The sequence below is a fragment of the Mixophyes fleayi genome, chromosome 5 (assembly GCF_038048845.1).
Source record: "Mixophyes fleayi isolate aMixFle1 chromosome 5, aMixFle1.hap1, whole genome shotgun sequence".
In the NCBI taxonomy this organism is placed as follows: Eukaryota; Metazoa; Chordata; class Amphibia; order Anura; family Limnodynastidae; genus Mixophyes; species Mixophyes fleayi.
Genome location: NC_134406.1, coordinates 226,210,510 through 226,235,840, shown reverse-complemented (window position 1 = coordinate 226,235,840; position 25,331 = coordinate 226,210,510). Strand labels below are relative to the sequence as shown.

Below are 25,331 nucleotides of genomic sequence, written 5' to 3'. Positions count from 1 at the left end.
TCATATTATTATATTTTTATATATCAACCTGGGGGTGCCACCTAAACTTTAAATATTAACATTATAGAGAAAGAAAGAGAGAAAGTTATATTGTAGGTGCACTAATACTTTCTAATGATCGTGTTTTATTATAAGATATAACTTTTATTAGTGTTGGTTAAAATGGAGCGAAATATATATTAAAAGGAATAAAAATACTCGCTATCTGTTTATATATTCTCTGTTGATGTTTGGACTTATGCTGATCAAAATGGTAGTAGCATAACGATAATTAATTTAGCAGATATGCTTATTGTTCATGGCCACTCCTTAATAGCATTCCCCTGGTATTAAGCTAAGCTGTGGCGCTGCTAATAAATGCCAAATGTAATAATTAGCAAATAGGATTTGATAATCTTAGAGGAAATGCATAATACGGGGAGTGGATTGCTAACTAGCTCTGGGTATATCGGGGTATAGTTTCAGCTGCCAGTTTAAGAGAAATCAGATGGACAGATAGCGAGGACGCCGACGCGCGTTTCGCTGTGGTCTGCTTTGTCCAAGGCAAGATCAGGCAATGATCTGACATCTCTTTTATACACTGAGAAAAGTTCCTACCTGATCACGTGATCGGAACTTTGTCCAATCCAACTGCATTATTTTGGAGGTGTGTGTTCTCCAGATACGCTGTCTTATATTTCAACTATTAACACTCGTTTTTTATATATCTTCTTCTTGGAATCAGTCTCTATCTTTGTTTATCACAAAGTATATTGTGAAACTTCTCCTCTTTCCCTTTATAAATGAGTATTTCAAGTTTCATCACTTTGGCGATCTTAGTATATTTAAGGGGTCATGTCTCCCCGTGGTGGATCCAGTCTGGCTATATATCTTTTTAAGAGTATGTCAAATTTATTACATGTTGTTTTTTCTCTGTTTATCCCGTCTTTCCTTTGGATTATGTTGTGTAGGTGCATATCTCTCTATTATGTATGGTACTTATTTGCATATATTTAATTTTTGTTAATTCTGATTTACCCATTTAGTGTTTCTTTATCAGTTATAATAAAACACGATCATTAGAAAGTATTAGTGCACCTACAGTAATAGGGAGTTCCCAGACACAGCCAGTGGTTTTGCTGCCTGGAGAGGCCTTTAGCTCCGATAGACTTTATGGTAACCAGAGCTCATGTCCATTCAGGAAGCACATTCACTATTTACAGTGAAAGTCTTACACTCCCACCACATTCTTGCTACCTGTGAACAGCTGTAACTGATAATAATGGGATCTGGAATCGGAGAATCCTCACTGAAGGGTTACTTGAGTTGAGGAAAGTGTCTAACTGGAAGGGTAGGGCAGTGGTGTGCAACCACTTGTAGACTTTTCACAGAAATAATTACCCTGGACAATCCTATAATATAATTGTAATAACTGTATATGCTATGTATAAAGTAAATGGCATAGTCTGTACATAATCTTAGTAATGGCAAATTATGTAGGCACTTGTTCATTCTATGAGGGTTAAAGAATGTTAGGACATCTTCTTTAGGTCTAGTTTACCTTTCAATTGGATGTGAATATCAAGTTAGGCATGCAGGAGGTGAAAATGACAACTGATTAAACCACACAAAATAACGACACTAATAGGGGTATAAAGGGGTAATATTCTATTGTGGCTGATTTCCTATGACTCTATTCCAAGTTGCAACACTAAATGAGAGATGGATCTGGTTTACCTTATTTGTCCCTATTTTTCTATCTGGAATCTTGGCTGGTATGTTCCATGTGTTAATGCCAGTGTCATGACTGGTGACTGGGATGTGTTTCTCTCACTGATGCAATTTGTTTCTAGTAAGGCAACGTGGCAAAATACACGATGGTCATTCTTTTATTCTGTCATTGTTTTTTTTCTCTTCAGAAAAATTAGTGGCTCCCTTAAAATATGTTCAAAATCCCTTATTTTTGAACCTGATTCAATTGAAGTACCTCTATTTAAGGTAAGTATTTTTAGATAAACTCTATTTATTTTCGATAAAATGTTGTTGTGTAGCCGGCGGGTAAACTAATAATTGTGACTTTTGTGTCTGTTACAGATTGCATTGCGGGATTGTACAAAAATTGAAGTGGCAGATGATGAGAACCTCTACAGAAAGTATGTCATTTGATACAATTACTAATTCTGCTTTTATTCTGTTTGTAGATGACTCGCGTGACTGTCAAATAATTATTTTGTCTTTTTAGCAATACCCGCAGACTATTTTACGTTGCATTCAATCAGGTAAGAATTGTGTGTTAAAATAATTATGAAAGAGTTCCAAAGAAGTCCTTTCCACAGCTCTTCTTTAAAAAAAAAAAAAAAAAGTGAGGGGTGTTGAAACATTCAGAGCCTTATGTAGAGTTGGATGCAATCTATGTAGGCGTTAAGCCATCACCCCCCCCCCCCCCCCCCTTCCCCTCAGAAAACAAACAGAGATGACCCTAGTGCTGGTATTGGCAAGATCGGGTGGACAAGAAACACTACACACTAAGATGTCACAGAAGATGGAAAAAATAAAATAGAAGCCAGTGTATTATGTAGAGTGATTCTGTGCACGATTACATCTGCAGACACTCGTGGCTTGTGACTGTACTGCGTAGTCCATCTGTTATGGTTCTATACAAACAGGTAGTGCTTTTGTGTTTTGTAACTAGATCTTTGTTTTTAGAAGTTGGCAGTGCAATTAATAATTAATGCAGAAGTTGTCCAAGGCTACATTTCAGTTGGAGAGACAAATAAAGACACTTTATTTTTAGTTTGTATATATTTTAATAATGCAATTTATTTTTCCTTTTTAGGTGTACCTTATCAAGGAGCAAAACATAGTTGCAGCTTATAGAATTCAGCGTGTAAGTAGTGTTATGTAAGCTTAGTCATGCCAATATATGTATCGCATTCCCCTTGATGTTCCTGTATCTGACTTCACAATGGGGCACTGGAAATAGTCCATAAACAGAAAACTAGCTGTTCAACTGAGCTATTCTTTAGGTTATCCCCTTTTATGTAACCCATTTGGAAATGATGTTGGTTTTGATTACTAATAATAACAATAATAATAAAAAAAATTTGGATGCATGAACTTGGTTTCACATAGAGATGTGAATAACGCCACAACTTTGTGCTGTTAACATTTAGTTGCTCAGATTGGCTGCATGTTGATCTACTCCAGGCTCGGCCAACCTGTGGCTCTTCAGGTGTTGTGAACTACAAGTCCCAACACAGCTGTATTTCTACTGGCAAAACATGCTGGGAATTGTAGCTTTACTACTCAGAACTGACCTAGTCTGTCCTACTTCAAGCACAGAGTAGCATGATTTGTCTGATGTAAAATACTCTTCTGCTGTTAATATTCTAATCCTGTGATTCCCTCCACATTATTATACCTCTGTCTGCAAAATAGAGGACACTGGTGTAGGTGATGAAGTAGAGTTCTATTTTGGTTCTAGGAAAATTTGTCTAAGCGTAAGTGGCCACGATATGATTCTTATACCTGCTTAAACTCTCCTCTACGTAGACAGTTTATGAAGCCAACATAACAGAAGTTTTTGTTGAAAGCTGTGGATATAAGGGCAGTGTCAGACAAGCAGTTTAGAATGCTGCAATTTTATGAGCACCAAACTACAGTGTAGTAAAGCAATGATACACTTAGTCTGGATTCACTGATAGTTACTTTATTTTGAGGTTAGAAAATCTTGGCGTTACACAAAAATAAGATTTCTTTATTTTGCCAAAAGTTTTTGCTACCAGTTATAGTACTCGCTGTGTCCCTTTAAATGGAGCTCTACAGGTTGCCGACTAGTACCTGAGACTATGTTCTACTTTCTACCTGATTAGATCAGAGTATCAAATAATATCTGGCGTTTGCTAGCAGTTCCTAATGCCTGTAAAAGTACTACTGCAGAGGGCCTGAGGTGCTATTATTTTGTGTATGTACATGGTCATATCTCAAATTCCAATATAGACAGGTAATAGAACAGAATTTTATGACAGAGATATGAAAACAACCAGGGTAAGGGTATACAGTGTCTAGTATGTCTTCCCTTGTACTAGGCACAATTAAGCTAAGGAAAATCTGCATATCTATTTAGACTGAAAAAATCATTGGTTATTTATTGAGCTTTCCAGACATGTAAGAGAATATACATTGTAGTACTGTTTAAACTTTACAATTTCTGGAGAACCTTTGTTTAATGTAACTATTACAAAATACTATAAATGCTTAGTTACTATAAAAATTGTGGGGAAGTAGAAGGCATGATGGTTCTCAGTGCTAAAAATAAGTATTAAGTGGGTTGACCACTTTTTGACAAACCCATCACTTTAACTCGTCCCTTTAATGTACCAAGTGCTACATTGACATAGATTAAAATTGGGGTGGGGGGGCATAAGTGGACAACTTCTACTTTTTAAGCAAATATAAAAGATTTTAAATTCTATTTTAAATATCCAGAGCCATGATGCTCATGTTACCCTGTTTTAATGTTCATTTGTTAAAAATGTGTTTCATTTGTTCGAAGCGTAATTTATCACATTTATACTAACGTGTGCCACTTACTATCTTGTGTCCACGGAACACTACTCCACTAATGGCTGTTTGGATTATCCAGGTGTCTTTGGCAAACCTGAGACTAATGGCAACTCTATTTAAAGAAAAGTGGTTTTCTGCTTTCTACAATGCACAGCACTCTTATACATGCTGTGCCTGATCATGGTGTCTGTCTAGTATTGTTTTTGTAATCCTATTACACCCCCCCCCCCCTCCCTCTGTTTATATGGTGTCATGGTTCACTTCCATGAACCTGAATACTTCCCTACATTTTAGCTGAGTTACAATAATCTGCTCCTATTTTACTACAGTATATACCCCTATTGTGTTATAGTCTACCTGGAATTCCACTTTACTTATACATATCCTGTCCTCTGGAACTGTCAACACCATTGGCTTATAAAAAGCTTGCAGTTGATGGTGTATATAAATGTTTCACCTTTGGTCGTCACAGCTTGCAAAAAGGTTTTACTTCTGTTTTGTCATCTGCTTGGTTGTCTGACAGTCAGATTCATATTCTGATAAATTAGTTATCGTCTCCTTTATGCTTCTATTGCTTCCTGCTGCACTTGCTTAGCTATGCATTTATATTCTCAGACAGAGGTCTTTATTTTCTTTGCCCTGGGTTATGACAAAGATCTTCTGCGATATCTGCATTGGATACAATTGCATCCAGTAAGCTGCCTTTGTGTCATACATCAGGGCAACAAAACAAATAGTCGTGTCCGTCAATCACACACATTTTAAGTGAAACTTCTCTGCTTTTTGTTGTTGAAAATTGTATTTTCGTTTGCATAGCATGAAAGACTTTTTAGACATGGTCTTTTTTTATTTTTACAAAGCAATTTCCATAATTCAGTAGGAATACTTGATACTCCGTTATCCTAAGTCATTTGTAAGATGCATATATTTTTACTCTATAGAACCTATGCCTGACACTACACTAATGGGTTTCATGCTTTCTCAAGCAGACCTACAATAGTAAGTTCCCAATCTGCTTGTAGCATTTGTTTTCTGCCACAAGAGGCAGCTGATCCTACTTCTATACCTAGCCAGACATACAATGGGGGAGTCTTGTTCCCACTAACAGGTACAGGTATACGTGACAATAACAAAACTTTCTGTAATCACGATGGAGCTGATGTGGTTCATGTTTGGTTGCAGAGAGCACCATGAGACGGCTGTAGATTGTGGAGTGTCCCCCAAAATATCTACAAATGTCATATGTTTGAGACTCATTTAAGGTGTCGCTATGTAAAAATACATTGCACTGACTGGATCGCTAATGTGCAGTGTAACATTGTAGCTGCAGACTCTACATTGTTCTTAGTTAGACAGGTGATTGGAAGAGGAACTGTAAAATTGATTTTAAGAAATGTGAATGTGGTTTGTCAGGGGATTCAAATGGAGCGCTGGGGAAGAACATGACGTACCTTCTGTTACACATTTTCAGCTCCATGAAAGTTTTTCACTAGGTGCCAACAAAGAAGTTTTACTTCAATAAAGAACACTGCTTTGTGTTATAAACACATGCTAAGCCAATAATGAAAGTATACTGTAGCTTGTGACCCCTACTGACACGTTGTATATGGAGGATTTATATTTTATGGCATGGTTCTAAAATCAAATTCTAAAAATGTCTAGAGGTGATGAACATAAATAAAAATATGGAGCATGGTGTTGGGATAAGTGTATGTATCGTTAGTGATTTAACTTCTGCATGTTTTCACCCGTGTGTACAAATGAGAACCACAAAGTGAGCTCTGTATAATATTTCATAACTCTTAAATGTGATCTTTGTTGTGGCATCCTTAAAGTACGCCCATTGCCTACACACAGTGCACGCAGCATTTTGAGAATACGTCAATCAATTCCCTGGTGAAGTCTTGTTATAGTGCCTTGGTAGGCTGCATTGCTATGCATATTGTTTTGACCAAAAAAATGATTGCCTTTGTCGTAACACATACACTTTAAGAACTGAAAGTTTCAATTGACTGCCTAACAAATGCTTTAGTGTTTCTGCAGTTATGAAATATAATCTAATATTTATTTTTTTAGGTTGCAGATCAATTTTTCTTTCAGCTGGAGGATTCTAAGGTTGATGATGTTGTACAGACTGTTCTTCAGGTATGTATAACAATTTTCTCCCGAAGTCAAATGCTACCTCTAACAACATATACTAGTTTAAGAAATATGATAATGTGACCAAATATATTATCTACAGTATAACAGTTGTGTAAGATTTATTTCATTGTCTTGTCTCGTACCAGTTAGTAGTTGACTCTGTTAATTATTGCTAGGTGAAACCAAACCAAATCATTGTTGAGTATTAGATCATAACATCTAGTGAGACTGTTTGTTTGGTTTGTCTTTTCATCTTTAGCAAAATAGCCTTATGTGTTTGTTTGTTTTTTTTGTTGTAAGATGATTAAAATAGGTTTACCTTTTTACAGCTCCAAAGAGCTTCTCGTCTGGAAAAACTTGGTGATCAGACAGCAATGGTAATAACTAAACCGTCTTGTTGCAAGACAAATTGGTTGTGGGTTTTTTTTTTGTTTGTTTGTTTTTGTTTTTTTCTAATCTAAAATGTAAAATATTTGTTTATGATTAGATAATTGCTATTCTGCAATCACGTTTGGCAAGGACTTCATTCGATAAAAACAGGTTAGTCAAAATGTTTAGTGTGAACTTATTTTGAATTTAAATTTTTGTTATGGTTTTCACTTATAAATTATTTGTCAGTTGTCTGAGATTTAAGTTTAGACATTGCTGTGTGTTTTGGAATTCTGATTGCCTGCTAGTAGGAACTGGGAGACTAAGAAGGTCATATGGTGGTCCAGAGCTAACCAACACCAGGTAGTAGCCAATGCTCCTAAGAATTAACTCCAATATATTGTGTGCTCCTCCATTGATTCAACGCTTCCATCTCTCCCTCAAAAATCGCCTGTTCTTCCCAGCTCTCCTTCTCCTAAGTCGTCCTCCCTCTGTTTCTCCCTTGTTCCCCCTTCTAGATTGTAAGATCTCCTCACTGTTTTCTCGTCTGCTTCCACCTTGACCATCTGTGACCTTGCCCCCACCGCCTGCATATTATCTCACTACCTATTATACACTCTGAATGCACTAGATGATGCCTTTGTCCCTCTAGTTCTCATGTTGTACCAGCTGTTTCACTTCCAGTATGTTGTCTCCTTGTCTGCTGTTCTTTATATCTGTCAGTGGTCTACTTCCCTTTGTATGGTGCTGCGGATCTTGTAGCACCTTTATAAATAAACAATAATAGTAGAATTGTTTTTGGGTTTTTTTCTTTCTGTTTTTGGGTTGTTGGACTGACTCGTGTTGGCATCAAGCATGCTGCAATATGGGGCCTGTTGCCTGATATTGCTGCTGATTATGATTGCATGTGTGGCTTGGCTTGGAGACGACATTCTCTGGGCTGACACCAGCTCGCCCTACATAAGGTTGTAAATATACAGGACATTTAGAGAGCTTCAGTAAAAGGCGGCGGTGTGGGGTAAATCCCTCATGCACTGACCATATGTTGGAGGAACAAGTGTTCCCTTAACAGCCAAGAGGAAGAAATCTCCAATCCCAAACTTATTACAGTTGAACAAGGTGACTGTAACTGGAAAAGGAGAGTGGTATAGTGGGATTCACAAACATTATTTGTAAGTGTCACGACAATACCCACCTGGGCATATGTGACACATAGGTGTGAAGGGGTTCATCAGAGCTGCTTGGTCTGGCAACAAATGCTATTCAGACACTCACTATTTACTTTTTTTATTTATTTTTAAAAAAAAAAAAAAAAAAATTTACAGCCACAACCTGATTTTAGTCAGTTACTATAAACCAAACCACTCCCTGCATAAATGTAATGAGATATAGACTATTTGACTTGAGTCCTTTAAAAACAAACTGTTATTAAATGTTTAATATAAGAAATAGCATCATGCTTATTGCTGAAAAGGTTACGAGAGTACAATCAGAAATTTAAATGTAAAGTACTTTTGTTTTAAATACAGCAAAAATTGACAGAGAAAATGCAGAATTAGAATTGCGTCATTTGTGGTTTAAAAAAAAAAAAAAAAAAAGACAGGCTACAAGTTAACATTGTTTACAGAAAGATAGCAATAAAACCAACCATTCACAATATAATTTCATTGCTTTTTAAACCTTTCCCACAAGTGTTTTTTTTTTTTTTTTGCACATATAAATGATTAGGATGATTCATAAGACGGCTACATCATTCTATAGAATGTGTATATCATCATTGACTACTTTCAGGGGATGTATATTAAGAGATCTTCACAAACATGTTTTATGTGATGTATTCTATTTATCAATTCTATTGCTCATGGTGATTATATGCTGAACTTTGACCCACGGGTTTTTACCAAAACTTCTCTGTCCAAAAGGGCCAGTAAACTATGTTTGATGCTCCATTATCTGACATCAGCATCAGGGAAAGTAGCAAGCGGTGGTGATTGTTTTCACGATTATCACAAATCCGACAACGAGGAGGCCTACAAATAAAACCCTAATTTAGCAAAACCCGATTTCAATATAAACAGACTTGCCTTGAAACCGACGCTGCAGATCTCCGATGGCACCAGCAGGGTACAGGGACAGATATTTAGGCTATAGCACAAGTAACCCTTTGCTCTGTGGCAGAACATAATATGTTTAGGAATCTTTAATGGAATATTATTTTCATAATTACACTGTGGGTTATAAGCGTGACATTAAGCAATTCAATTTGATATCCTTTAAATAGCTGTGTAAAATTATCTTAAGTTAATTTTAAAAAGATGTCAGGAATTGTGTGGTTTTACTGTCTTGTAAATGCTCTTCTGCACTTTCTTGCTTAATAAATCTGTAAAGTTATTTGTACCCACCATCGCTTAGAAACATTACAAATCAAATAAACATAGCACCTGTTAGACTGCATTTTATTGGCCAAAATACATATTCCCTGCACCTCTATTAGCCAAAATTCCTGTTAAATATAAAACCATTTGTATTTATTTTTTTTGTTGGCCAAACATAGTCTAGTACAAACTATGTTTTTAACCCAACTAGGAGAGAAAAAAAATGGACAGAACCCCTTCTCTCCCAGGAAGAACAGAAAAACTAATTGCGTAATGTTTCTGAATTTCTAATACACAAAAAGACAAACCCATTGATTTCAACTGCTTTGATTTGTCATGTGTGGCTATTTCACTGGTATCCAATGCATATTGTTCCCTACTGATGCAACTATAAGTGACATTAATTCTAATTGATTTCTAGCAGCCATGTAGTGAGATGCTTCGGTGAACTAGACAGGGAATGAGTGAAAAGATAACTACCGGTAGCTATTACGTGGGACACTCAATGGTGATTACTAACTCATATATACTAGAGCAGGCCTGTCCAACCTGCGGCCCTCCAGATGTTGTGAAACTACGAGTCCCAGCATTCCCTTCCAGCTATCAACAGGTTGTCTACTGGCAAAGCATGCTGGGGCTTGTAGTTTAAAAACACCTGGAGGGCCGCAGGTTGGACAGGCCTGTACTAGAGGTTGTAGGCTCTCACAAGCAGGGTCCTCCCTAGCCTCTTTCCACGTCCGCACTTCTTTTGGCTGCCCGTAATATGTATTCTCTGTTTTCTTCACTGTCTGGCACTCTGCATTTAATATTATGATGTATTACTCAAATCCCTCAGCTTTCAAAGTGTGTCTGAAACAACAAACATGGAATGTGAAGCAGAAATGGTAACACCACTGATCTCCAATCCTGGCCATGTGTGCATCACAGATAAATACCTCTATTTCCAGCCTTTAAATGGCTATCCAGTAAGTAGTAAAACAGCTTATTTATATTTGATCTACTTAACACTCTGCATTTCTAGATATTTTTTCCAAAGTCAGGAATCTTCTGTTATGGTCACCATATTTTGACTGGAATATATTTGAAAGCGAACTCCACTTTAGCATTAATTCTCCTATTGTATGAAATTTATGATACAAGCCCAACGTCTTTCTCCTTTTACTTCTCAAGTTACTAGTATTTATAGTTTTAGACCAGTGGCTCACAAACTTTCTTCGTTCAAGGCACGCTTAGGCTCTCCATCGTTTTTTGGTTTTTTTTCCAAGGCACCCCTATGCCAAAATGTGACAGACTGGACCTTCTATGCCACCCTGTCTGTTGTGTTGGGGACCGGCTAGGCTTGCCTTGCCACAGTCGCCTCTCTTTATCCCAAATGCACCCCTCCTGTTGCTGCCACCACTTGGCTCCTGCACCAGCACCTAGAACCGCTTCCTTCTGGGTAGCTTTCGCTGCTGGTGTACCCCCTCACTGGGCACCCTCTTCCTTTAGTTCAGGAATGCTGTGGATGGGTTCCCCCTGGTCTATCACACTGACCAGAGCTGCAATGTAGCAGACAGAAAGTTGCTACTGGAATGCTGGGTCCCAACTTCAGAACAGCTGGATAACGGATTAGATTAGCCTAATCTGTAGGTCACAATAATTACAGCAGGTTAGTAGTCCTCAAAGTACAGGGTCTTGAAGCGGTGATGTTTTATTGACTCGTGTCCTAATAAGGACAATTACAGTTTGTGGTACTAGCAATCTTTCCAGAACTTAAAGATGTTATGATACTATATGGTCACAGTTCTCACTTTTATTCAGTTCTGGACACAACCTAGCAGGGGGTAAACCTGCCCCCTTCTCTGACAAACCCCCAAAAAGTGTGAAATATTTAATTTAAAGATTAAGATCAGGTTATGAGATAGATGTTCTTTAAACTTAGATTTTAAATGTAATTTATAGTTAACAAAATTTACACTAATCTGATTTCCCATATCGTGCTGTTTATTGTTCAGATATGTTCTAACATACAGGATGAAAGGCCGCACGGGAAAGAAAGGGAATGGCCACCTACTGTGCTTTCAGGCTAAAAAGAAGTGTGACACTCGCACATCAAAAGGCTTAATTAACTAAAACGAGGATTTCCTCTCGAAGTTACACAACAGATATCCTCAAATATATGCCTACTGCATCAGATATCAGTACGTTTCTAATGCATAGTATCAAAAATCAGTACATTTGCAATTCTATAAATTGGCACATTGCGCTAATAATTTTAAATATATTTATACGGCAAGTTATTTATAAATGATCCAGCCACACAAATTAATTGGCAAGTAGTCACCTGCCTTGCTTACCACCAGCCCTAGCCGGGGCACACCTATGAGATCACCACAGCACCCAGTTAGGTACCTGTAACAGTCTAAACCAGTGGTTCCCAGTCATCCGCTTGTACCTTTTTTAGCAAGCACTAAAGGTAGACAGAAGTGGAGTTAACCTTTAAAACTTATTGAGAGCAGGTGGGGCCTTTTTTATTAGTTAAAACTGTTCAACAGTTTCTGGCAAAACATCTAAACACTTACTGTAAGAAGTGGAAAAAGGCTAAGGCACAGGACAAACCTAGCTTTGCACCTCGACTTCCATCAAAGTGCATAGGTTTATGGAGCCAGATGGTGACCGTTGCAGAGAAGCAGGAGTTTGCACTGGCTGAAGGGAGAAGTTTGGTCGAGTGAGTGTGCCCCTTGCACTGTACTAAGTAGGCAGACTGGTGCTTTTAGTTTTGCATTTTTGAAAAGGAGCTTGGTCTTTGCACCAGCTCTTAGCTGGCCGTCTTCAGACCTTGTCCTATACTATTAATAGGACACATTTTACACTTCCATGTTGCACTTCTGAGACCACGGTTCTAGACGCATCCTGAGAAATGTAATGGGGTTCACACACAAGTGACGCCTTTATATAGGCAGCCCTGATATTCCCCCTCATTATTAATTTCAGTCATAAGTAGGGCTAAAGTGAGCACTATACTAGGAGAACCGGGAAAAGTTTAATTTTAAAGAAAATAAATTTTAAAAAAAAGGTAATTTCAATGGAAGAAAAATACTTTTACTATTTTATTATAATAATCCCCAATCAGTGGTTAAAATGGTTTAGTATAGCCACTTCTACTGATTTCATTTTAAATCTATCAAATACCATTCACTCATTTTCCATACCACCACTTCAATATTCCACTGGCGCCAATTCTATTATGCAGTGCTGTATGAAGAATATGCAATCCTTCACGTCAGCCACTGTTAGATTGGAGCTCATATTATAAATTCCCTACCTCACACGCACACACTCTAACTGACTTATGACAAAATGTACCTTAATATACCAGTATGTCTTGGGGTATGGGAGAAAACTCAGATCGCCCAGACTAGACACACACGAACACAGGGAGAACATACAAATTCCACACCGATGGGTTTACAGTACACTTGGATGACTGCTTTTTTTTTGTTAGTGTCCTAAATATTTTATGTATAATTTTCCTTTTATGGAGGTAATGAAAGCTACGCCAATGTATAAACTTGGTTGTGATTACAGTAATGTCCTTCATTATCACTAAGCATCACTTTCTTTCTAAGCAATATGAAAAAGTTGGCGTTACTCATTCTAACCTAAGGTATTCAAAATAATTTTTTTCCCCTTATAAATGTACTGACCTGAAGTGTAATTGTGGTGATTACAGTTTTGGTTTTGTTTATTTTTCAATTGGACACTTGGTATATATTAAAGTGACTTACGAGGATGAAAATGGAACAAGAAGTAGGGAATGTATATTTCGCATAAGTAACAGTTCTGTTCTTACCCAAGAACCTGTGGACCTTCTGATTCCTTTTGGTAGGTCCCAAACCAGTCCCTGGTTCAGCTTCTAATGTATTTGGCATGTCTCGTATGCTACTTCTACAGCTGTTTATAACTAATACATAGAATTGAATTACAGGTTTTGATGGTGTATTGGATTACTACTTGTAACATGAGTTGCAAGTACTAAGCCCAACCTTTCATGACCTAGGGGTATATTTACTAAACGGAGGGTTTGAAAAAGTGGAGGTGTTGCCTATAGCAACCAATCAGATTCTAGTTATCATTTATTTAGTGCATTCTACAGAATGACAGCTAGAATCTGATTGGTTGCTATAGGCAACATCTCCACTTTTTCAAACCCGCAGTTTAGTAAATCTAGCCCCTAATGTATATGGTTATTCTATTAGTAAGCGGCATAAATCATTCTTTTTGGCCGTTTATTTTCTTACCCCAGTTATGGAATATATTTCTCCATTTTTACACACTTTTTAAAACTTACCACAACTTGGATTGGGAATTGTCATTGTTTTGAATGTTATTGTAGAAACACTTGCCGCGAAAGGGGATTTTTATATTTGTCATTTGTTTTTCTAGAAACCTGTAGTTCATATCTGCTTGGGTGATATTCGGCGAATATATAAAAGAAGACACATGCTGATGCCTGTGGTAAGCTATGTTATAAGTAAGGCTTAAATAAGTGAATTAAATTAAATGGGATCTTTTGCTATACTATCCCAGTAAGCTTCATGAATGTATAGTGATGCGATGAAGACAGCTGTTTATTCAAAAAGAGGATTCTACATACATCATCTGATTTCTCCTAAACTCTAGAAAGGGGGAATCCTGAAATTAACGAAATTTTGGGAGTTCATCTCCTAAAACAGGCACTGGCCATACTTGGATGTCTGTTAATTAGAGATAATATGGGTCATTTACAAACCACAAATGTGTTAATGCAGCAACGCATATTCCCTTCTGCGGTACCATGCACCTAGTGTCTTCGAGAAGCTCATGGATTTCTGGAGGGGAAAGATTGTGGCATCTGCAGTAGTGTAGAAGTTTGAACCCCCCCCCCCCCCCCCCCCCCCCCCCCACACACACACACACACACACACACACACACACACACACACACACACACTATAGAATTTGGAAGGATCAAGGGCATTTCATGCCAAATACGGACTAGGTACAAGACATCTCGTTTCAATAACTACTTCAGTACAATTGTATGTGCTAAGGGATGGAGAGGGTGCATTATTGGGCATATTTCTTACTTTTACAAGATTGCGCTCAGCTGTTTCTCTCTGCCAAAGACATTGCCAAAAGACATTTGCTTATCTGCCACCCTTTAAATTCCTGGAGATCCGGTGTTCTGCAGAAAAGCCAAATTGTAATAAAAAAAAAAAAATCCTGAATGGCATTAGAATTGGTACATCTAATAAAGACAGATCTCCCTTTCATCATTAATAGAAGCTATAAATGAGGCTAAAACACAGTATGTTTGGTGAAAATCTTGAAAGTTGAAATAAAGAAAGGGGGTGGTTGTAGAATGTACTTAGATGTGACATTTTTTAAGGTCATATCCATGTTCGCTCACCTGCACAACTAGTCGCTTTCGTTTTATAGGGGACATGTACCTTGAAATGCTCTTGGTGGACAAATTAGCTCTTTGACTGACAGCATTGCCAGTCCACAGATTTCTTGCCCTTAATATGTACCATTTCTAAAATCGGTGTTTTGTTTTTGACTAGTTGGCATCATGAGAACTGTAGAACAATTCGCTATCCATTATAAATAAATTCTGAATAAATATTTTATTTTTGAATGATTATTGCTACATTAATGTAATGCTACATTAACTCATTCATTTTTTTTTTTTATTTATTATGTTTTTAGGGACTTGAAGTGTTTTGTACAGAAAACGACTTGTGCTCTGATATATACCTTAAATTTTACAATTCCAAAGATCGTGATGGACTATACTACTACATTGCAGCTTATCTAGGTTCGAGTTTTGATGCTACATATTTATTTTCATATTTTTTATTTTGCTTCTATGCATGTAAATCGTGTATGTTGTGTATATAGAGAGAGATATAATATATATATATATATATAATATATATATATCTTATTGGTCATGCTTTTTAATAACATACTGTATTATAGGGCATCTGTACCACATACACGGAGAATAGCTGCTTTTAGGGGTTTGAACTAGGTTTATGTAAATACAGGAAACCAGTTTGCTAGAAACAAATGACATCCCTGAGATACTGAGTTAAAAAAAAAAGTTGTTCCTGTTAGATCTAAAATTCTGACCCAAGTCTGCCTGTGGTGTCAAGTATATCTGGAAGCGCTTCAATCAGCTGGAGAGAATTGACACAGACCAAGTTCTGTATACAAGGAATATTCTCTAGTTTATTGATACAAAGATACAGGTTTTTATAGGCTACTGAATAAATGAATCCTACGTCATATGCATACAATAGTTTATACCACTAGTTTATGAGAAGCGCTACTGATTAACTTTCTCACGTATTCTTGAGGTGTTTACTTTTCTCCCCCTTCTAAGGACAGATGAGCCTATTATTTCTTATCTCAAGGGGAGTTGGAGATATACTATGTGTAACACCATGGATACAGCTCCCATACTACCAGCTGGATATGAAGCTCATTATTGTTTTCATAACTGGTTACATTCTTCAGGTGTTCTCTATTAGTTCAACTTCAAGGCCATAGGCTCACATATTGCAAAACTGCAAGTTAACAGAAAAATGAATAATCTCTTCTAGCAAATAATATTTCTATACAAGTTACAATAAAATGGCTGAACAAAGGCCTTATGAGGCCTTAACAAAAAATCATATTTAACATTTCCCATCTTTTATTCAATTTTCGACCCTTTCTCCTCCTACCTACCTAATCCTATCTATAGAACCACATTCTTAATAAGCAGGTACTTATACACATGTAGGAGGCCACATGCATAGAGTTGGTCCCCTTAGGAATCTGTCAACTCATCCCCCACTAATAAGCCTGTGATCCTCCCTGTCCTAACTTGATTTATGAGGAGATGCATTTTGGCAAATGTCCATGTCTAGAAAAGATGGTTTCTTAGAAGATGGTTTCTTAAAAGATGGTTTCTTAGTAGGTAGTTAATGAGTCTATTGTAGTTCTGCAGGCCTTGCATGTCCTTTGTTCAATCTTTAGTAGTTTCTTGTTGCAAACTCTGCAGTTCTTTGGCTTTGCTAGTCCAAATAATTCATGACACTCATAGTCTGGTCAGGTTTCAGAAGTAATTTCTGTGATCATCAGAGGTTCGGGATTTTCAGTGGTTCCCTTTTTGGAGAGACAACAATCAAGTGTCAGTAACTTCTTAATCAGCCATATATTTAGTTTCATTATCACCTATACGATCAACAGGATTGCAAAACCATTTGCTACTAATGCCAATATTTCCAATATCCAACATGAATCATTACTGACAACTTTACCAATGAGGTTATGCATCTGCACAAAGACATTTTCAGAGTTTACTCTACTATGAGTGCAAATTGTTGAGCACTCCTTCCCATATGTTTCTCACAGTGGCATAGGCAATATGTCACTTAACTGTCTGTTTCATACTGGGTTAGGGAGGCCTTAATCCCTACTTCAGTCACAATTATTCTGGCAAGACATATCAATACAATGAGACAGTCATTTCTATTTATCAGAACAAGACTCCCCTGATTTGAAGACTTTGCAGTGTTATGCGTGAATCCAGGTGTCTCTTTCCTGTACTTTCACAGCCATGGGAGTCGTCAACAGGACTTGATAAGGACCCTTGTATCTGGGTTCAAGACTTCTCCTGATGTGCTTTCTCACGACCACCCAGCCCCCCAGGGTGCAGTTTATGGGTACCTGTATCAAAATTAGGGTTTGCAATGGAGGAGAATATTTGACCATGTATTTCAGTTAGTTGTTTCTATAATAAGGCAACATAATTCAACAAATCACTATATACATGGTGTAGTTGCTATGGAAAATAACAGCCTGTTCTGTTTGCTGTGCCAAACAATATCTCATATGGTGTTAAACCTGTGTCTTTCCTAGCAGTATTTTTTACTGAGTGCAGGTAAACATGAGATCCATGGCAGACCTGTTTCAGCCATTATTTTCTGCATTTTCAATTTCAGTGTACCATTAAGGCGCTCCATACATCCTGAACTTTGGGATCTGTAGGGGGTGTGATAGTTTCTGGAATCCTTGCCCCGTAAAGTGTATCCCTCTGTCACTTACAATGACCTCTGGTACACCATATCATCAAATTACCTCATTCGCAATTTTCTTGGCTAATGCTTTAGCATTTGCTTTTCTATACAGCCATGTCTCCAGCCAGTGACTAAAGAAGTTGACACAGACAAGCACATTCTCAAAGCCCGAGCATTTGGGAAGTTATAAAGTCTATCTGTATCCTCTTATAGGGATATTATGTCTGGGGTGTGCTTTTCCATAGGACAGACTTACTCGGGTTACTTTGTGCACAGACTAGGCATTCTGCCACTAACGACTGTGCTGCTTGGGCGAACCCTGGTACTATCCATAAGCTGCTAGTGAGTACAACCATAGCATCTTTTCCCAGATGCACTTTCTCGTGTGCTATATTGGCCATAATGGGATAAACTACTTTTGGCAGACACAAACGCTGACCTTTACACCACTCCTTGCACTTCTAGTGCTCCATGTATTGCCCAAGTCTTTTTCTTATTTTCTGTTGCTTGTCTTTCCATAAGTTGGAGTGTGCTCTGGTCAAACAGGGGTCAGGGGGTCACCATGTAAATAGACTCCCCTTGGGGTACTGGGGCTATGGCGGCTTCTCGTGCGGCCTGGTCTATTTCACTTAGCTTCGGGGGTAGTATCTCTGTGTGTGTCTTCACCTTCATCACTGTTTGGAGGACAGCTGGAATGCAGTGAACAGTGCCCTGGTATGTTCATCATATTGACTGGTTTGCATGCTGAACCCATAAGGTCCCTACTTTTCCATACAGGGCCATAATCATGCGCAATTACAAATGCATAACTTGAATCAGTGTAAATATTTACTCTTTGTCCTTTTTCATATATGCATGCAAGTGTCAGGGCCTTTAGTTCAGCTTCTTGTGCTGACATGTGACTCGGTAGAGTCTGTTGAATCACTATTTCTGTGTGTGTGGTTACAGCACACCCTGTATACGGGACAGGATCTATGTGATAGTGTGAACCATCTACAAAAAGAGTGATGTCTGCATCTGGTAATGGTTTATCTTTAATGTGAGATAAAACCAAAGATTCTTGTTTCATTAGTTCTATGCAATCATGTTCAGAAAAATTTTGTTTGCATTTTTTTTTTTCTTTCTTTCTGTTCAAGCTGGAATGGAATTCCCCCAAATCCCTAGGGTAACCCCAATATATACAGGTACTTCTCCCATCTTTTGAAACTTGCTGCAATAAGGCAGCAGGATTCAACATTGTGCACTGCTTAAGTGTAACGTTACTGGGAGTAAGCAGTGCTACTTCATTAGGATAGGCTTCAGTAAGGAGCATGTGGAATCCAAGGAAAAGGTTCTTGGTTTCTGAGTTCCACAAAGTTTACACTCATTAGATGGAGTGTACAGTACAACGGTTAAGACAGATGTGGTAACTTTAATTCTTCTGGAAGAGAAACACTTAGCTTAAATAACCTGTTAATAAGCCACATCATCAGTTCTATTAGTGTATATAATAATGTGTTGGGCCACAATACTCACAAACACATTCCTGCATTGGGTATAAACCCCTGTAGTCATGGGTTGCTCTTTTCTTTATTTGGTTGGGTTAAACTTTCATATTAGAATTTTCTAATTATGTATAATGATCTATACATTACTATGGGCCTGAGTCTGGTTCTTCCAAACTTGAGTTTCCTTTCTAGTCTAGTACACATCTACAGCGCACAGCAAAGGAAAATAACGTGCAATCTATATTCCTCCTGCTAATATCAATGAACTCCCCTCTCTGGTCTCCCTTGGACCTTTAAAAAACTTAAAATACAGTTTACTCAGATTCCCCTTGTCTGAAGGTCTTAACATATATCTGTGAACATGAGAGGCTCTGGGGCCTCTTGTGCTTCCTTTTTTTTTTTTTTTTTTGTCTTCTAATAAAAAAGGAAAGGGAGGAAGAAAATACACAGTGCGCTCGGCAAGTGTTATATGTCACTCATTTCACAATAGGAGGGAATGTCCTTTGTGCTGTATATCTTCATACTTAGTAAATCTGGCCGGTAACAAATGTTTTGCTTGTGCTTGGTTTCTGTCACAACGTACGATACCGTTAAGGTAACTGGGTGTCCTAGCACAATATCTATACTCTTTTCAAGCACTAAAGCAGAGTAGTATGCAAGTGACCTTAGCTTGCGACCATGTATTTGTGTCAGTACTCCTTGTACATGTGCACTGACTTCATAACAAAATAATGTGAAAGGCTTGTCATAATCTGGCAAAGCCAGTGCTGGCGCTGAAGTTATTTCAGCTTAAAATTGGTTAAACATTTGGTTCTGCTCAGAGGAGAGTATAAATGGCTTGCTATGATCCAGAAGTGCTAATGCAGGAGCACATACAATTGCTCTTAAAGTCTTAAATCTTTTTCATTTCTGTAAAAATATAGAATTCCCATCAATGCATTACCATACCCACAATAAAAAGAATTATTTACAGTATATGACAATTATAGCACAGTAAATAAGGGCAGTAAATGTCTTTACAAACACTGATTTACTCAAAACTGTAATGAGGATACAAATAAAAACCTTTTGCTTTCTGCACATACAGAAAAACCACCTAGTTCATGCATTTGCTATGCGAATAGCACATAAACTCTAATATCTCTTTCCAAAACAAGGTAATCATTACTCAGAAGAGTTTACGTTATTTAAATCCTTCATTAGTTTATACTTATGTTTGTTGTGGTGCAAAGATGGTGCATTGGAAGTTAAATCAATGCAATCTGGATTGCCTAATGGGTCTTTGCAGCTGGAGACCTGTGAATAAAAAACTTTTGCATAGAGATTAACATTTATTTACTAGGAATTACTGTAACTGTAACATGCGTGTATACTGTTATCAGGTAACCAGTGAACAGCTGCTGAAAGCTTAACTGTGACGCTATGCGTTCCATGCCTTGATTTCCTCAAAGGGGCAGTCCCTAATTTCACAAATAGAGAATGTCAAAGTGACGAGACCTGGGCGAGTGTTCAAAGCCACTCCTTTCTTATCATCTCTTAGTACAGCCCTTTTAAATGACACTAATTAAATTTCCGGGTTTAGAAACATTCAATCTGGAATCTTGGTTCCAAGTATTCAACCATTTTAAAAGCAGCACTGTCTCATAAATCAGAGTACTCTCGTTAGACACAATACATTGTGTCTGTAAATCATTCAACATTTTCTCAACAAAATCTCTCTCCCGTGACCAAATATTCACACATATTTCTAGATTCTGTGATTTTCGTGTTCAAAGTAAAAATATATTCACTTAAGTCTCGCTCACAGACGACATTTTATCTCGTAACATTTCTTTAAAGGCATAACAAACCCTCCTGATTTCTGAGAACATTCATCAGCGCCATTTTAACACAGATAAAAACAGATTTTAATGTCTGCATGTAAGCTCACTCCCACAATTCTCAACTTCATTAAAGAGAAAGCTATTTTTCTCAACTTCAAAAACAAAATTACTTTGTTTAAATACAGAAACGGCTTGTTGGATCCCAGCCAACTTTGTTCTGACACTAGTAATTATAGTGATAATGTACATTATTTACAATCTTGTCCGTGCAATCGGACCAAACATTTTAAAACTTCTTTTGTATCTTTTTAAAAGCTTATCATTAAGCAATGAATGTACAACTTTTTCAACCTTGAAACATGTCTCTTGTAAAAAACGGACAAGACAGACAAACATTGTGATTTAAAGTAAATCAAACATCTCCCTTATAGAGCACTAAGACAGAGAACAAACAATGTGAATTATCACGGATCTCTCTCACACGCAGTAAGACGGAGACAAAACTCACATACAGAGAAAGAAAACTTAACTGACATCTTCCAGCCTACTGCTGTGGAACTACAAGTCCCAGCATTACACTAAATACAAGTTAGCTTCAACATGTTATCATCAATCAGCACTCCGGACACATTTTTTCCAATTTTTCATACATTGTCAAAAAACAAAAAACAGTGTGCTTCTTATCTCAACACACTGAAATCATTTACACAGAATAAGGGAGGGGCACATTTCACTTATTCAGCTGCACAGGATCAAACATACATTTATAATATACAACCTACTTGATTCATTATTCAGCTTCCGATGCATTTAGCATATCCACATATATTTCGACTTTTCAGATCTCTTAACTTTCCTGTGCCACCTCAAACAATCTCTTGGGGTTTGATCTCAATACCCCTTTGTTCTTGTCACATTACCACTTGCAACACCTTTGTTTCTCCATCCACACATATCTTTGGCTATCCCCGCTTTCTTGAAAAATTCCCTGCAGACCTTCTACTCCCCCATTTCCTTAAGTCTTTGTGCATCATATCTATGAGGGAGCTGCTGTCATTTGTTTACTATCTATATTACTCGTATTGACAGTATTCTGTTGAGTCCAAATCGGGACTCTTATCTAGTTTCTGTGGGTTGTCCTTGCACTGGACGTCCCGTTCTGTGGACTCCTTGTACTGGATGTCCGTGCTAAATAGCTTCTTTGACAGTATCTGGGACGAAGGTCTTTTGGAAATCTCTCTTACACAATTTGGGCAGATTACAGAATCTCCCTTCTTTGATATACCTCTGGGGATGGTGTCTAAAATGTTCACTCAATGTTCAAAACAATAACTCTCTAAATCCCTCTATTCCATTACATGCTTCTTTGATCAATGTCTTATGTGACTTTTATGCTTTATACATCATACATAGGTACAAACACATGCACTCAAAATTCAATCATCTTTCAAAAATCTAATCAACAATACAATTACAGTAAACAAATTGGGTTAATACTGTATTATATTAATCAGATGATACTTGAGACTCACAAATTCGCGTGTCAGGTGCCTCAGACAGACATGAGGTGACCCAGACTAGGAAGACCAACGAGTAGAAATCTACTGACCGCGGATGTTGGGGTTCAATGTGCTGGGAAACCTCCGTTGTCTGTCTTGTAGCCTGCTGGACAGCGAATCTCTGTGGCGACCTCCAAGTTGTTAGATCTAAAATTCTGACCCAAGTCTGCCTGTGGTGTCAAGTATATCTGGAAGCGCTTCAATCAGCTGGAGAGAATTGACACAGACCAAGTTCTGTATACAAGGAATATTCTCTAGTTTATTGATACAAAGATACAGGTTTTTATAGGCTACTGAATAAATGAATCCTACGTCATATGCATACAATAGTTTATACCACTAGTTTATGAGAAGCGCTACTGATTAACTTTCTCACGTATTCTTGAGGTGTTTACTTTTCTCCCCCTTCTAAGGACAGATGAGCCTATTATTTCTTATCTCAAGGGGAGTTGGAGATATACTATGTGTAACACCATGGATACAGCTCCCATACTACCAGCTGGATATGAAGCTCATTATTGTTTTCATAACTGGTTACATTCTTCAGGTGTTCTCTATTAGTTCAACTTCAAGGCCATAGGCTCACATATTGCAAAACTGCAAGTTAACAGAAAAATGAATAATCTCTTCTAGCAAATAATATTTCTATACAAGTTACAATAAAATGGCTGAACAAAGGCCTTATGAGGCCTTAACAAAAAATCATATTTAACATTCCTATTGTCTGCATTTTCATGAATACTGTTCGTCCCAGAAATTGGCAGGTAATAATAATTTTCTCTTGTTTCCTACAGAGAACCATGTGACTGAACACACAGCAGACAGCTACATGCTTCAGTGGCAGATGGGCCATATCTCCAATTACCAGTATCTGTTACATCTGAATAACCTTGCAGATCGGAGCTGCAATGATCTTTCCCAATATCCTGTATTTCCTTGGATCATTGCAGACTACACTAGTTCTGACCTGGGTATAACACTGTCGTACCTTGAATTGTATACGTGTTAAAGAGCCCTTAGCCAGTGGTTGAACTACATACACTCTTTCCTGCCGTGGGGGGTACACACTGTGACAATGGGCTTTAGTAGTTGGATCGGGAGTAAAGACACTTTAACACTCAAGCAATTTGAGTGGATAGCTCCTTCCCAACTATGCCCCTCCCATCTGGCATCATTCTCCGCTTTCATAAAGTGCCCTCTGGAGCAGGGTGTTTTTTCTGTGGGCTCTTACCCTGTGTGTTTAAAACAAAACAAAAAAAGCTTTTTTTTTTTTTTTTTTTGTTTTATGGCTGTTGCAAATGATTGGGGGTGTCACCTTGGGGGGCGGGATGCCTGTGGGCCACCTTCACCCAGGGTCCCTGAACGGAGGTAAGTAACCATTCAGACTTCCCTCTCCCCTATAGTCTGCCAGCTCCTCTCAAGTTCCAGCAGATCTCCTTAGAGGAGAGTACAGCTTTGGTGGCTACATATATGTAGCCACCAAAGCTGCCCTCTATGGTTCCCATAGAGGGCAGGGCTCTAGTAGTGGTGGGGATACCAATCTGTCAGACAATACCAACGCATGACGGGATAACCTGCCACAATTCTGTGGTGGGGCCCTGCCTGTTGCAATTTCAGGATCCGTGGCGAACTTCGGGTGCCTGGGTTTGAAGGATTGTGATTCAAGGCTATGTCCAGACATTGTAAACTTCCACCAGAGCAGGTTCTTCACCACAGGTCTGTCCTCATGCTTTCTCAAGAGGCTGGCACTCCAGGAGGCTATCCAGAAGCTTCTAGACTTGGGCGTAATCAATCAAATCCCACCTTTAGAAAGAGGTTTGCGACTTTGCTACAACCTCTTTCTGATCCCAAAGCTGGATGGTTTGTTTCGCCTGATATCGAATCAATCTTAAAGCTTTCAACAAGCAGGTTCAGGTTCTGGAGTTTCTGATGGAGTCGTGAGATGAAGCAAGGAATTTCTGGCATCCTTCGACATAAAGGATGTTTACCTGCACATCTCCAAAAAGAAAGGACATCGGTGTCTTCTTCGCTTTGCAGTCTGCAAGGTGCATTATTTGTTCCAGGCTTTACTATTTGGTCTTGCCCGAGGGTTTTTACCAAAATTTTGGCTATTGTGGCCGTTCTCCTGTGGTTTCGGGTATCGCTTTTGTCCCTTATTTGGATGATTTGTTAAAGGCGCAGTCCGAATGTGTTCTCTTACAGCTAATTTAACTGACTATTCAGTTCTCTGGAATCTCATGGCTGGATTCTAAATCTACACAAGTCGTCTTTGATTCCTGCTCAACGGATGCAGTTTCTTGTCCTAGACTTTGGCACAGTGTCACGGTCTTGTTTTGAAATGAAAGAACCATGCCCTCCAAGTCCCTTCTGGCCAAACGAGAAGTGCTTCTTTGCTGCATGAAACTGCTATGAACCATGGTATTCGTGTTCAAAGTTGTGCCCTTCTCCCAGTTTCATTCACAGTCTCTCCAGTGGGAGCTTCAGATGATAGGAGGTTTTGGACCATATCTTGAGAAGAGTCAGGTTATCGCTGTCCACAGTCATGCATCGCTCCCTCATGTGATTGTTGACCAGATCAAATCTGGTCAAAGGTCAGTGGGAGTGGACCTTTGGTTACCTGGTTGGGATGTGGTCATCGGTCATGTCCGGTTCCAGGGTTCTGGTCTACCCAGGCATCCTCCTTGCCCATCAGTGTTCTAGAACTCTCTGCAATCTACAGGGCGCTCATTTCAAGTCAAGGAGTTCTAGACGACTGGCTCTTGATGGTCCAGTTGAACAATGCTACAGCAGTAGTCTACTGGAACCATCAGGGGAAATAACATGCAGTGCCATGTCAGTGCGGGAAACAATGTGGCTCATGTACTGGGCGGAATACTATGTTCCAGTGATCTCTGCCATATTCATTCCCAGGGATGGAGAACTGGGAGGCTGATTCCCTCTG

The 25,331-nt window shown here is 38.3% G+C and overlaps 1 protein-coding gene and 1 long non-coding RNA gene across 3 annotated transcripts in view; one reads left to right on the top strand and one right to left on the bottom strand.

Annotated features, from left to right (window-relative positions):
• Window positions 1-25,331, top strand: part of NSMAF (neutral sphingomyelinase activation associated factor) — a 53,757-nt gene that overhangs the window by 6,065 nt on the left and 22,361 nt on the right. The window contains exons 3-13 of the mRNA XM_075213559.1: window positions 1,899-1,977; window positions 2,074-2,132; window positions 2,222-2,258; window positions 2,816-2,866; window positions 6,622-6,690; window positions 7,017-7,064; window positions 7,175-7,227; window positions 10,267-10,396; window positions 13,857-13,928; window positions 15,162-15,270; window positions 23,185-23,361. Of these exons, the coding sequence (XP_075069660.1) occupies window positions 1,899-1,977; window positions 2,074-2,132; window positions 2,222-2,258; window positions 2,816-2,866; window positions 6,622-6,690; window positions 7,017-7,064; window positions 7,175-7,227; window positions 10,267-10,396; window positions 13,857-13,928; window positions 15,162-15,270; window positions 23,185-23,361 (884 nt within the window). The remainder of the gene's footprint in view (window positions 1-1,898; window positions 1,978-2,073; window positions 2,133-2,221; window positions 2,259-2,815; window positions 2,867-6,621; window positions 6,691-7,016; window positions 7,065-7,174; window positions 7,228-10,266; window positions 10,397-13,856; window positions 13,929-15,161; window positions 15,271-23,184; window positions 23,362-25,331) is intronic.
• LOC142159031 (uncharacterized) lies at window positions 15,660-23,105 on the bottom strand. 2 transcript variants are annotated; one of them, XR_012692897.1, is made up of 2 exons: window positions 21,614-23,105; window positions 15,660-17,171 (listed from the first exon to the last, which is right to left on the bottom strand). It is a non-coding gene; the product is annotated as an uncharacterized LOC142159031 (long non-coding RNA). The 2 variants fall into 2 exon arrangements; XR_012692896.1 differs by lacking the exon at window positions 15,660-17,171 and adding an exon at window positions 18,438-20,304.